The sequence below is a fragment of the Cibotium barometz genome, chromosome 23 (assembly GCF_041138505.1).
Source record: "Cibotium barometz isolate CiBa-2024 chromosome 23, ASM4113850v1, whole genome shotgun sequence".
Lineage (NCBI taxonomy): Eukaryota > Viridiplantae > Streptophyta > Polypodiopsida > Cyatheales > Cibotiaceae > Cibotium > Cibotium barometz.
Window position 1 is genome coordinate 51361262 of NC_141068.1, and position 12077 is coordinate 51373338.

The 12077-nt window shown below is 40.8% G+C and overlaps 1 protein-coding gene across 1 annotated transcript; it reads right to left on the minus strand.

The window, feature by feature from the left end:
- Positions 1-10920: 10920 nt before the first annotated feature.
- On the minus strand, positions 10921-11476 carry LOC147626071 (uncharacterized). Its single transcript, XM_086817895.1, has 2 exons — positions 11102-11476; positions 10921-11064 (listed from the first exon to the last, which is right to left on the minus strand). Exons 1-2 carry the CDS (start codon positions 11474-11476, stop codon positions 10921-10923), a joined length of 519 nt encoding a protein of 172 aa, XP_086674021.1.
- Between the last annotated feature and the right edge of the window lie 601 nt (positions 11477-12077).

Sequence of the window (12077 nt, forward strand, 5' to 3'; positions counted from 1 at the left end):
TGCAAAGTTTGATTTGTGAACATTTAACAAATTGATTTCAGAGCTTGTTAAGATGTGGATTTCATTGATGGGTTACAAAAGTGTATCTCACTTTTTTTTGTAAACACACGTGTATAGATATATGTAAATTTATATATATAATATGACCATATTTTCATGTTCACACACTTCTCGGGCTTCTCTTAGAAGTATACTTTTGTTCTTGTAAACATAGTACCATATAGATTTGTGAGTATGATTTGTGTAATTGGATTCTCATAGTATGTTGTATTTATTGATTTTTATACTTGGATTCTCCTTAGCAGATCTACTATGAGAAGAATTAGATCTTAAAAGGAGTTGCATGAGGCGTAGCCAAGCACACAGGAGCTATGTGGAAAAACAATGGGGCTCAACCAGGAGCTTCTTCCAGGACCTCGTGGGCGACTGCTGCTACACACTTTGTGTTTGCGTTTTTGTGGACAATCAACTCCTCCATACTCCTTCTACCTAAGGCTACATTCTCAGCCCTCTTTTGGTGGTTTCTATGGAGTCTATTTGTTCATATATCGGCTGCGTTTTGTCGCTGCGTTTTTGCACTATCTTTGTGCATATTTTGGAGATACTTCCTTGGTGGTGGACAACCCATCTACTGGCTGTGTTTTTTGGAGGTACGACACTTCTTCCCTTGTGTTTTCCCACCCTCCTCTCCCTATGGGATCTCGGAAGTTCTCTACTCCAAAAGACAAAGGCAAACTTGAAGATACTATGGATCCTACATCTCCTACGACGGTTGGACTGGCAACTACTACAACGGAAGTTGGTGCAATTCCTTCTTCGATAGGTGCTTCTACTTTCTCTTTTCCGTCATATCCATTACCTTCTACGGATCCTTTCTCTCTTTCTTCTTTGTCCTTTATGCCTTCCTATCCACATACTTCTATGCCCTCTATGGTATATCCCCCTACATCATCTATGCCTTTTATGGCAACTTCATGTACTATGATTCCTTCTTCTACTACTTCCACTACTACTCCTCTCCCCACTCAATCATATCAGCCCTTTAACCCATTCACTCAATCTTTGAGCCTTCCAAGTCTTTCGGATTCACAAAAGCTTACCCCAAACAACTACCACACTTGGTCCTTGTTTATACAGCGCCGGGGTGTGGTCTATAATCACTTCTCCTCATATGGTGCCTTCTCAATATCAAACCTATATGGATGCACAGGCCAAAGCTTTACTTGTGCATGGCATGTCTACATTGGCGGTTGTGTCTCAATTTCTCTCTACAAGGAGTACGGCTCAACAATTATGGCACGCTATACAAATGCAATATGGAAGACTTTCAACGGTTAAGATGGCTAAGTTGGAAGAAGATTTGGATAAGCTTTCTATCTCCGAATCCGACAACATAGTGGAGAAGCTTGGAAAATTCAATCGAATCAAGTGGTAACTTGAAGAGTTTGGTTCATTGGTAAGCAATCCGGTCCACAAGCTACTTGGTAAATTGCCTTCTTCTTTTGAATCGTTCAAAGATAACATCTTTGAATGATAACATCTTTCTTTGAGTTCCTTTCCCTTCCTTTGAAGAGACTATGGGTCTTCTTCATGATAAGTGCCTTACTCGCAAGCAAAACAAAAAGGACTCGGCTTTTGTAAGCCAAGGCAAGTGCAAAGGCAAAGGCAAGGGGAACGATCAACGCAAAGGCTCTAATTCCAATGCTAAAGATTCTTCAACCAAAGGCGACAAGGACAAATCAAAGGATTCTTCCAAGGAGTGCACTTTCTGTGGTCGTAGTGGCCATGCACGGAGGATAGTTGTTTTGCTAAGAAGGCGGCATCCAAGAAGGTAAAAGCTGAACTTGAATCCAAATCTAAGGGTTCTTCTACATCATCTTCTCACAACAAAAACAAAGACAAGACGGAAGATGGTAACACCAAGATTGCATATGTTGCTATGTCTTCTACTTCTTCATGTGACACATCACTTGTGGTAATCAAAGATCTTGATACGCATACTGTGGATGAGTGGATTGCCAACAGTGGTGCTACCTCTCACATGACGAATAGTTCTTCCTTATTGGAAAACTATAAGTCTATCTCTTCATCAGTACACATTGGTGATGCTGCGTCTCTCCCTGTGATTGGTATTGGTGATGTTTCTTTTGGAGATGCTATCTTACATGATGTTTTGCATGTGCCTAAGATGTCTGCCAACTTATTTTCTATCTCTAAGGCTTTTTCTAAAGGTCTTGGGGTTTACTTTGATGATGAAGTGATTGAAATCATTGATAGACAGTCACTTTCTTGTGTGGCACATGGTTATCAAAATGCTGGGCTTTATCATATAAGCTCTTTTACAACACAGTTGCCACCACATGAGTCTCATCTTCATCAATTATTTGCTTCTCCTAAAACACTTGTTTCTAATGAAGATAGTGATCTATGGTATTTCCGCTTTGACCATGTTCCTCTTGCTACTTTGCAACATCTTGTCTCACATGACATGGTTACAAGTCTACCAAAGCTTCAGAAACCTCGCCATCATATTTGTTCTTCTTGTGCTCAAGGAAAGCAACATCGGGCTTCTTTTCCAGAGGAGGCTACTCATAGGGCCACACGCATACTTGAGCTTATTCATGCTGATCTTGCAGGACCTATGGAAGTACAATTGTTTGGTGGATCCAAGTATTATATGCTTCTTGTGGATGACTTCTCTCGCAAATCATGGGTTTATTTCTTACCTAAGAAGTCTGATGCTCTTTCTCAAGTTCTGAATCACCTTGGATGTTCATCTACTCCAACACTCATCTACTCAGATTCACAGAGTGCTATTGCTTTAGCCAAAAATCCAGTTATTCGAGGACAATCCAAACACATTGATGTTCATTTTCATTTTGTTCATGATTGGATTTCTGAAGGTCGCATTCAGCTTGAGTATTGTCCTACCAAAGATAATGTTGCTGATTTGTTTACTAAGCCTTTTCCTCGACCTACCTTGGATTATCTTCTTCAGCGCGTTGGCGTTGGTCCTCCCATCTGGACCTGAAGAGGAAGTGTTGGATAGGTGTCATCTCCAGATGGTGTCACGCTAGTGGCACACTCTTTAGCCTTTAGGCATTTTGGGGATTTATAGCATTCATTTCCATTTTTTTCTATTTACACACATTTTTGGGTGGAGGAACTTTCCTATATATATGAGGCATTGTAGTTCATTTCTAATCAAGTTGGCTAGTGGTTCATTGATGAGTTCTTGAGTACATTGTCTCTTCTCTCATCTCTTCTTTCTCACACCACTCAGCCCGAGCACTCCAACTTGTGTTATTGTCCGATGAGGAGTCCACAAGTCTCATATCCCAGATCGACAGGAGCCGATTTTGATGGCTATACCATTCCCAAGGCACGAACACTCGAGGTTACATTTTCATTAGAGTCTTGTGATTGTCGACACATCTAGTCGATTATACTTTGGAGCTACCTTTGTCCTCACACCAGGCGTGCTAGGAGCACAACCATGTTTGTTGAGATGGGTCAAGATCTTGGATGACCGTCTTTCACAATAGGACTCACCACTCAGACGATATCTGCCCATTGCTAGCATCACATTACCTTGTGTGATATCTTCACAAGCTCCACAACAAATAGTACTTCAACAAACAATATCTAATCAAATATCAAACATGATCAAGTATCACGCATGCATTGCAAAACAAGGTAAACCATTACACTTTGGAGCTACCTTTGTCCTCACACCAGGTGTGTTAGGAGCACACCTAGATGGGTCAAGGTCTTGGACGACTGCGTTTCATGATAGGACTCTACCACTTGGATGATATATGCTTGCCCGCTGGCATCACATTACATGAGATGGAGTTGAGCTCGAGGGGGAGTGTTGAGATATCGAGCTCGTCTAGTGAGGCGGTGGACACTGATGACCCGCCTGGGGGATAGGCCCCACACTTACACCACTGGCATGGTTGGTGAGATCATGGGAGATATGCGGCCAGTGGGATGACAGGCTGTGTGACAGCCATTCTAGAGACCGGCATAGTTATAGCGCCAGCTCATTTAGTCGGGTTCACACTATAGAGAACCCGTGTATGTATTGGTTGAGTACCTTTCATATTATGTGTACTCTTATCTTGTATATGGTGTGTTGAGTGTTGAGTAGAGAAGAAGAATATTTTAGCCTCTCACCTTGTGTGTTCTCTATTAGGGTTTTGTGAGTGTGTGTGTGTGCTTGCAAGAGCTCAAGCTCTCTTCCCCCCTGCATCTTTTCAAAAACCACATCACACAAAACCACCTTATTCCTGTTAAAATAGTGATGCTAGCTATGTGCTTATGAGCACACAATCTCACATTACATAAAGCCAATGGCACCTTTAGAAAGAAAAGGGAATGGTAGAAAGGGTGGTCCAATAGCATTAGAGCAAAGTCAAGGTGGTCCAATTAGAAAAGGGTGCAATAGCACAAGCCAATGAACAAAAGGTCATTTCCAAATGGCTCCAATCATTGTAAAATTGTAGCCATGTATCTTGCCTATTTAAGAGGCCATATGAATGAGAAAAAGTTTGTGGGTTTGCTATTCCACCTCTATCTTGCCCATCTATAATCACTATCTCAGTCATGCTACACTAGCACTATGAATGCCACTCACATACACCCACCATAGCTCTCTGATGCAAGCTCCCATGGAATTTCTTCATGGTATCAGAGCATGGTTGTATGATAGGAGCTTGCATAATTCATCTCTCTACTCCTTTTCATCAATTATCCACTCTAATTAACTCACTAAGTGTGATTAAGCTTCAACCCTCTTGTTGCCATATCCACTACCACTCACACCTTATCCATTAATTACTCCTTATGCACTCAACCATTGGAAAAATCCTCTTAGGGACACTTAGAGCACACTAGGATACTCTTCTCTACTATATTAATTATTCAATTTCATGATTATTAGGCCCATTATTGTGTGATTAGCTTGGTTGGGAAAATAGCTCATTCTCGCAAACTGTGCGGACTAAACTAAAACGGCTTGAGTTGGAGGTCCACCTAATATCCTTATAAGAGCCTCTAGAGTCTTGTGGCAATCTAAGCACCCATGTGGCCGTATGGCACATTTTTCTGATCAATTGTCTACATCTTCAAGCTTCCATTGAAGCTGGTAATCAACTTAAACTCCTTTTTCAAAAGTCTTCAGTAATCACTCATTGGGAGTTTAATTTGGGTTATTTTAGGCTCATTTTTATCACATTATTCCTCCTCTCTTGTGCTTTCCTCAAACATTATTCTCCTTGCACACAACCTGCATAAGTTCCCACACACATGCAAGGTGTTTAGCTCAAGCAATTAATTTTGGCCAAATCAAATCTTTGCACTCATTTTAGTAAGCCCAAGTGAACATTTTTTATTGTAAGGCATAGACACTGCCCTTGAGAGTCCCAAGAGGTAAGACCTTGCCATTTACAGTTCCTTATATCTTCTCATTGCATGCAATGGCACCCACAAGTGAAATAGAAAAATTTAATGGGTTCGGGTTCACACCTAGCAATCTAAAGTCATGTATTTATTAATGCAGAAGAATTTATGCGGTCTAATAAAGGGGAGAGACACTGAGAATACCTTAGGAGATGCATGGGAAGAGATAAATGAGAAAGCCCTAGGGCAAATTGCTTCTGCAATAGGGGATGAAGCAATCCACAACATTAGTGGCATCAGTAAGGGCAAACAGGCCTGGGATGAGATAAATGAGAAAGCCCTAAGGCAAATTGCTTCTGCAATAGGGGATGAAACAATCCACAACATTAGTGGCATCAATAAGGGCAAAGAGGCTTGGGATGAAATGGAAAAAATATTTGGGACCAAGGATAAACACTCCAAAAAGTAAAATTACTCATGCAAATCTATGGCCTTAAACTAAAACCCAATGAAGATGTAATGAGTCATATCAATAGATATAAGAGCTTGTCTCCATTGACAAGAAGTTGGAAGATGATGAGGCTAAGGCCATTTTATTGGCAAGTTGTGACATTCAAGGTTATAGTGATTTGGTTGAGTATCTATCAAATATGGACAATTTATCATTGCATGATATTGAGGCCTCTCTATTGGACAGGGAGATGAAGGTGAAGAAGGAAGCAGGGACATCTGTGGTCAAGCATTCATGGCTCCAAGGAGGAATCCAAAACCTCAAATGGCTACACAAGGACTCAAGTGCACCTATTGCGGCTACAACAACCATGAGGAGAAAGATTGCAGGAACAAAGGTAAAACAAAATGCTCCATTTGATGTCAAAGATTTGGGCATGAAGCAAACAAGTGCTTTCAAAAGCAATTATCTAATTTTGTATCAAATGCACCATGTGATTCATATGACCTCAATGAGGAAAAGCTTTTTTAGTAGCCATTATGATTTGTAAGCTCAATGAGCCAATTTATGTATAACTTCTACACCTCTTGTGACTCCATGTGCTATGAGCAAATGTGGGTACTCAAGCGGGGAGTATCCCACACCCTTTTGTCATAATAAATACACCATTGGTTGAGCCTAGCTTAAGGGGGGGGGACACCTACACTTTTTGGTGACATAGGCTAATGGTGGTCATGACTAGCCTAGCATCAAGGGGGGTGTTAAAATAGTGATGCTAGCTATGTGCTTATGAGCACACAATCTCACATTACATAAAGCCAATGGCACCTTTAGAAAGAAAAGGGAATGGTAGAAAGGGTGGTCCAATAGCATTAGAGCAAATTCAAGGTGGTCCAATTAGAAAAGGGTACAATAGCACAAGCCAATGAACAAAAGGTCATTTCCAAATGGCACAAATCATTGTAAAATTGTAGCCATGTATCTTGCCTATTTAAGAGGCCATATGAATGAGAAAAAAATCGTGGGTTTGCTATTCTACCTCTATCTTGCCCATCTATAATCACTATCACACTCATGCTACACTAGCACTATAAATGCCACTCACATACACCCCCCATAGCTCTCCTTGCTCACCCAATGCAAGCTCCCATGGAATTTCTGCAATTCCAACACCAACTTGCAACCTGGCAAAGCACCAAGGCCACACCACCATGGGCATGAAGCTATTGGAACACAAACACTCTCATTCGGCCCGCCTACTACTGACGTTTTGCCAAGTAACCACCAACGCCTTCGCCAACAAACCGGTGAGTGCAGGTAAGCACTTCACCCTCATTTTACTAGCTCTGCTTATATTGGCTCCCCACTGATGAGTGGGTAGAGCGCTCCCCACAAATGGTAGAGTTGGTGTGGCTAGTTGTTTGTAGACACTTTCCTAGAAAGTCCAAATGCATCTTCCCAAACAATCCTAAACACCTCCCAAACATGCACTCACCATATAACAACCATGCACTTACCCAAAACCTAAGAACTTAATCCATTGAGCATAAGGAAATTTTGTGTACATATCATGGCAGACGATGCCACATCCACCTCATCACCCCTCCATCAAGATCCCCAAAATCGAGCTTTGGATCTTCTGTATCCATTCACTGAAATGTGCCTCACCATTCAAGAGGACTTTTGCTCCTTAGAATTGTGAATGCTTTGCTCCATCCAAGGTTGCCGCCTCCATGGCCAGGTCAAAAACCCCTCGATAACCATGCCATACTCCAATTCCCTAAAGTAGCCCCATTCCTAGACAAGGTCAACCTCATGCCATTCCAAAACCTATCCCTATGGGACTTGGATGTCCCTCTTTCCCTCCATTACGTTGAGTCCTACCATAGTATGTACAATTCTAGGGAGGTTGAGATGTTAGATGGGTCACTCTGCGTAATCCCACTCATTGAGGATCTCGTGCATTGAGTCCTACATTTTCTAGTCCATGAATCCAAGTTCCATAGTGGGAAGGGAGCCACGATTGTGGTTTGGCACCTAATCAACGACAGCCTCAATTCCAATGGGGCTAAATTTAATGACATAGTCATCCTTGAATGGGTGCCCTCAGCCCATGTGCTCACCTTCCTCACTTATCAAATGGCCCGAAACTACCAGAATAGGGTGTCCCTCATCATCCTCACCAAGCTACTTTCTGGCCAACTGACAAACCAGCCGGGCCAAAGCCTTCACTAGTAAGCTCCAAATCTCTTGCACGAACTTGGCACGGTAGACAAGATATGTTATTGCATACACATGCTCACCATTTGTCATGCCCTTGACAAAGACCTTCCTAACCCTTTGCCTTGCCCAACCCGCTCGCACCTTGTAGTGCCTTGTTCTACCAATACCCCCAGGCTTATTCCCTTCCAAAGAAACCCAAACAGGAAACCCAAAACATGCGCACCATCCCATAATCCATATGTTTTTTCCCCAAGTGAACGAAAGAACCTTAAACTCGCCACTTATCGTTGGCTCCGGCCCCAACCGCAACCTTAACCTCGTGTTGCCACCTTCTAGTTTTCCAAATCCACCCAAGAATAAGAATCTCATCTTGGCTCAGTGATATGTTTGTGCCTCAAGACTTCTTCCCCCCCTAATAGGGGAGACATGTGAAGCCCAAGCTACCGACGCCTATTGACCCCAGTGATTACCTAGTCTCGCATGTCACATATAGGAATGCACACCAAGTGGCATACACCCTATCTCCTTGGTGATCACTCAATGTGGCAGGAATACATAGTTGCACCTAGTCTCGCTGGTCACATAGGAATACACCCCGAGTGACATACACCGTATCTCCTTGTCACAGTGATCACTAAATGTGGTGGGAATACATGGCTGCACCTAGAGAAATCTGCACTAATCCCAAGTTCTTGCCAATCAAAAGGAGGTGTCTTGGTGCAAGTTCCTACACATGGAAGGCAAAGGGCCTACTTACAACTTTCGCTACATTGAAGGCCCCACCCCCTCACCACCACGGAGATGCAGCTCCGAATAAAGAACTTGAATTACCTCTACTATGCCAAGGTTCCTAACCTTGCTATATAAAAAACTGTTTACTGCTTGAAAGCATTGTGAATTGCTTGAAGGCAGTGATGAAAATAGAGATTAACTTGATTGAATAACAAGATCAAATACACAAATAGAGAGACTTTGCAGCATAATATAACTTTTAGATTGGACTAAAAAATGCTTGTATTATGAAAGATTAATGCATGTGCACTATAACTTAGAATGAATTAGATGAACTCAATACATGGGAGAATTAACTCAATCCCCCAAAATCTAATTAGCTTATTGATCAGTCCTTAATACACCTTTCTATCCTTGTATTACTCACTATATTCACAACGAATTACATTGGGTATATATAGATCTATGAGCTTGGTTGGTCGTAGGTGAGATCTTGAAATTATTTCATAACTATGATTGTTTGTAGCTATAATATCTCCATGCTTGCCTATGATGCTAGTGCTGATGAGGTTTTGTAGGATGATAGCCCATATGATTGGCTACAACTTTGACCTTCATCTATGTCTTCATGGTATGTGCTTGGCGCTGCTTTAAACCATATGCCATGCTCAAACATATATATTTGACCTCAAGGTTTTGATGTAGCTTCCACATTCTTTCTCTATCATTACATTGAACTACTGAAATAGAGAATAGCATTAACCTTAAATTTCTTTTGGAAATAGACCCATACCTTTCTAGACATATCATCCACCACAAATGTCAAAGTAGTGTCCTCCTCCAATAGATGTTGTTTATCTTGGACCTTACAGATCTTTACGTATAATCTCCAATGTTTGCCTTGGTCTGTAAGTGTTTTTGCTCAACTTAGTTCTTTGTTGCTTTCCAAACATGCAAGATGGACATGTGCTTTCCTACTCATTGAACCATAGCATGGGTAGCCCTTCCATAAGACGATCTCCTTTTCAAGTGCATGATGCTTTTATGGTTTACATCACCTAATCTCTTATGCCAAAGAGTAAGTGAGCTTGATGGGATTTGAGATGAGATGTGACACTCCCACTCAATAATCACAATACAATTCAAGAAAATAGAATTTTTGCACAAACGTATTTGAGGTAGAAAGAGGACAATTCTGTATATAATCAAGAAATCTTACAATAATATGGTATGAAGCACTCTTGAAGGAAAGAGTTCGAACCACTTGACCACCCCCTAGATATCTCACTCGCACTCTCACTCTCACTCTCATGAAAATCTCACACTCACACTCACACTCGCACGCACTCGCACTCGCACTCTCACTCTCACTCTCACTCTCACTCTCACTCTCACTCTCACTCTCAATCTCCTCTTTGATTTTCTGTGTATTCCTCTTATTCACATCCCAAAAGCCAAAAGTAGCCCTTTTGGAGATTTCTCAATCCACGTGCCATATTTTTGGCGATGTTACCCTTTTTGGAAAAAGCGTGTTTGAGAAGCTTTATTCATACGCGGTCATCATTCCCATGAGATTACGTTTTTTTAAAACACTAAAAAAATAGCAATTTTCTATGGTGCACCATTTGCGCCTTGGTGATCCGATGAGGATGCTCAATAGCTCATCTCGAAGATTCCATCCTCCTCTTCGACTTTGTATCTCTTCGTCTGAGGCTCAATCTTCATTCTTGACCTCCGTTTAGGACTTGCAATGGGCACATTTTTAGCATAAAACCACTCAAATCCCACTTTGGAGTCACCAAGTAGATACAAAATAATGTGAATCACAAAGGTTTCATGTGAGCAAAATTGTTCCATGTACAAAACATAAAAACTCTCTCATACAAAACTTATCCTAATTCCAACTCTAACCTAATCAAAAATCACTTACAAAAATGACTACCTGAAAATGACCAAAAAAACCAAAAATTTCCTGCATTACAAATTTTTGTTAAAACATGTTAGATGTGCTAACAAAACATTCTACACACTTTCTACAACAAAAATTTACGAAAAATATTTATACGAAATTATGAAGCGTCACAATCGCCCCTTCTTTGAGAACTTTGTCCTCAGAGTTTAAATGAAGGAAACTCTGCATGCAATGAATCTAAGTCTACCCACCACGAAGCATCTTCTAAGGGATATACATCCCACTTAACCAAAACGTCTCCTATATTCCTATTTCTAAGTTGTCTCGTTCTTCTATCCAAAATGTATCGTTCTAAGTTGTCTCGTTCTTCTATCCAAAATGTATTGAGGTTCGATCCTCAAACTCCCATCTTCCTGAATCCTAAATTTGTCCTGCAAAACATGAGAAGGATTAGCAATATAACTTTTCAATAAACTCACATGGAAAACAGGATGCACTTTTATATTGCTAGGCAATTCTAGTTCATTAACCAATGTTCCCACCCTCTTTAAGATTTTAAAAGGACCAGCGAAACGGGGTGATAGTCTCCTGTCCTTCCCAAGAATCAAGTTACTCTTCTTAGGAATGACTTTTAAAAATATCATATCACCAACTTTGAACTCACTAAGTGCATGCTTCTTGTCATAATAGAGTTTATGTCTATGTTGAGCCTTCTTGATACACTCCCTACTAATAGTCTTGACTTCCTCATCCATCCTCTTAAGCATCTCTTTGGGAATTTCAACTCGGTTCTCTGGGTCTGAAAAGTTTACGGGTATATAATAGTTTTGTCCATAAACGGCCTCGAAAGGTGTCATTTGAATGGAACTATGCCATGAAATATTGTAAGAAAATTTGGCTAAAGGTAAGAATTTAATCCAATTGGTTTGCTTTTCATTGACATACATTCTAAGAATATTCTCTAACACTTGGTTTACTCTCTCAGTTTCCCCATCTGTTTGAGGATGAAATGAGGTGCTCATCCTAAGCTTAGTACCAATGGCTTTGAATGTGGCTTGCCAAAAATTATATGTGAACTTTGAATCCCTATCAGACACTATACTTTGAGGCATACCATGTAAATAAAAAATTTATTTCACAAAACTTGGCTACCTCAAGAGCACCATCTGTCTTCTTCATAGGAAAGAAGTGAGCCATCTTCGTAAAAAACGATCGACAACTACAAAGATAGTGTCATATCCTCCTCTAGCAGTGGGCAATTTAGTGATGAAATCCATTGAAATTGATTCCCACTTCCTAGAAGGAATGTCTAAAGGTTGCATTTGACTTGGCATTCTATGTTGTTCAATCTTCACT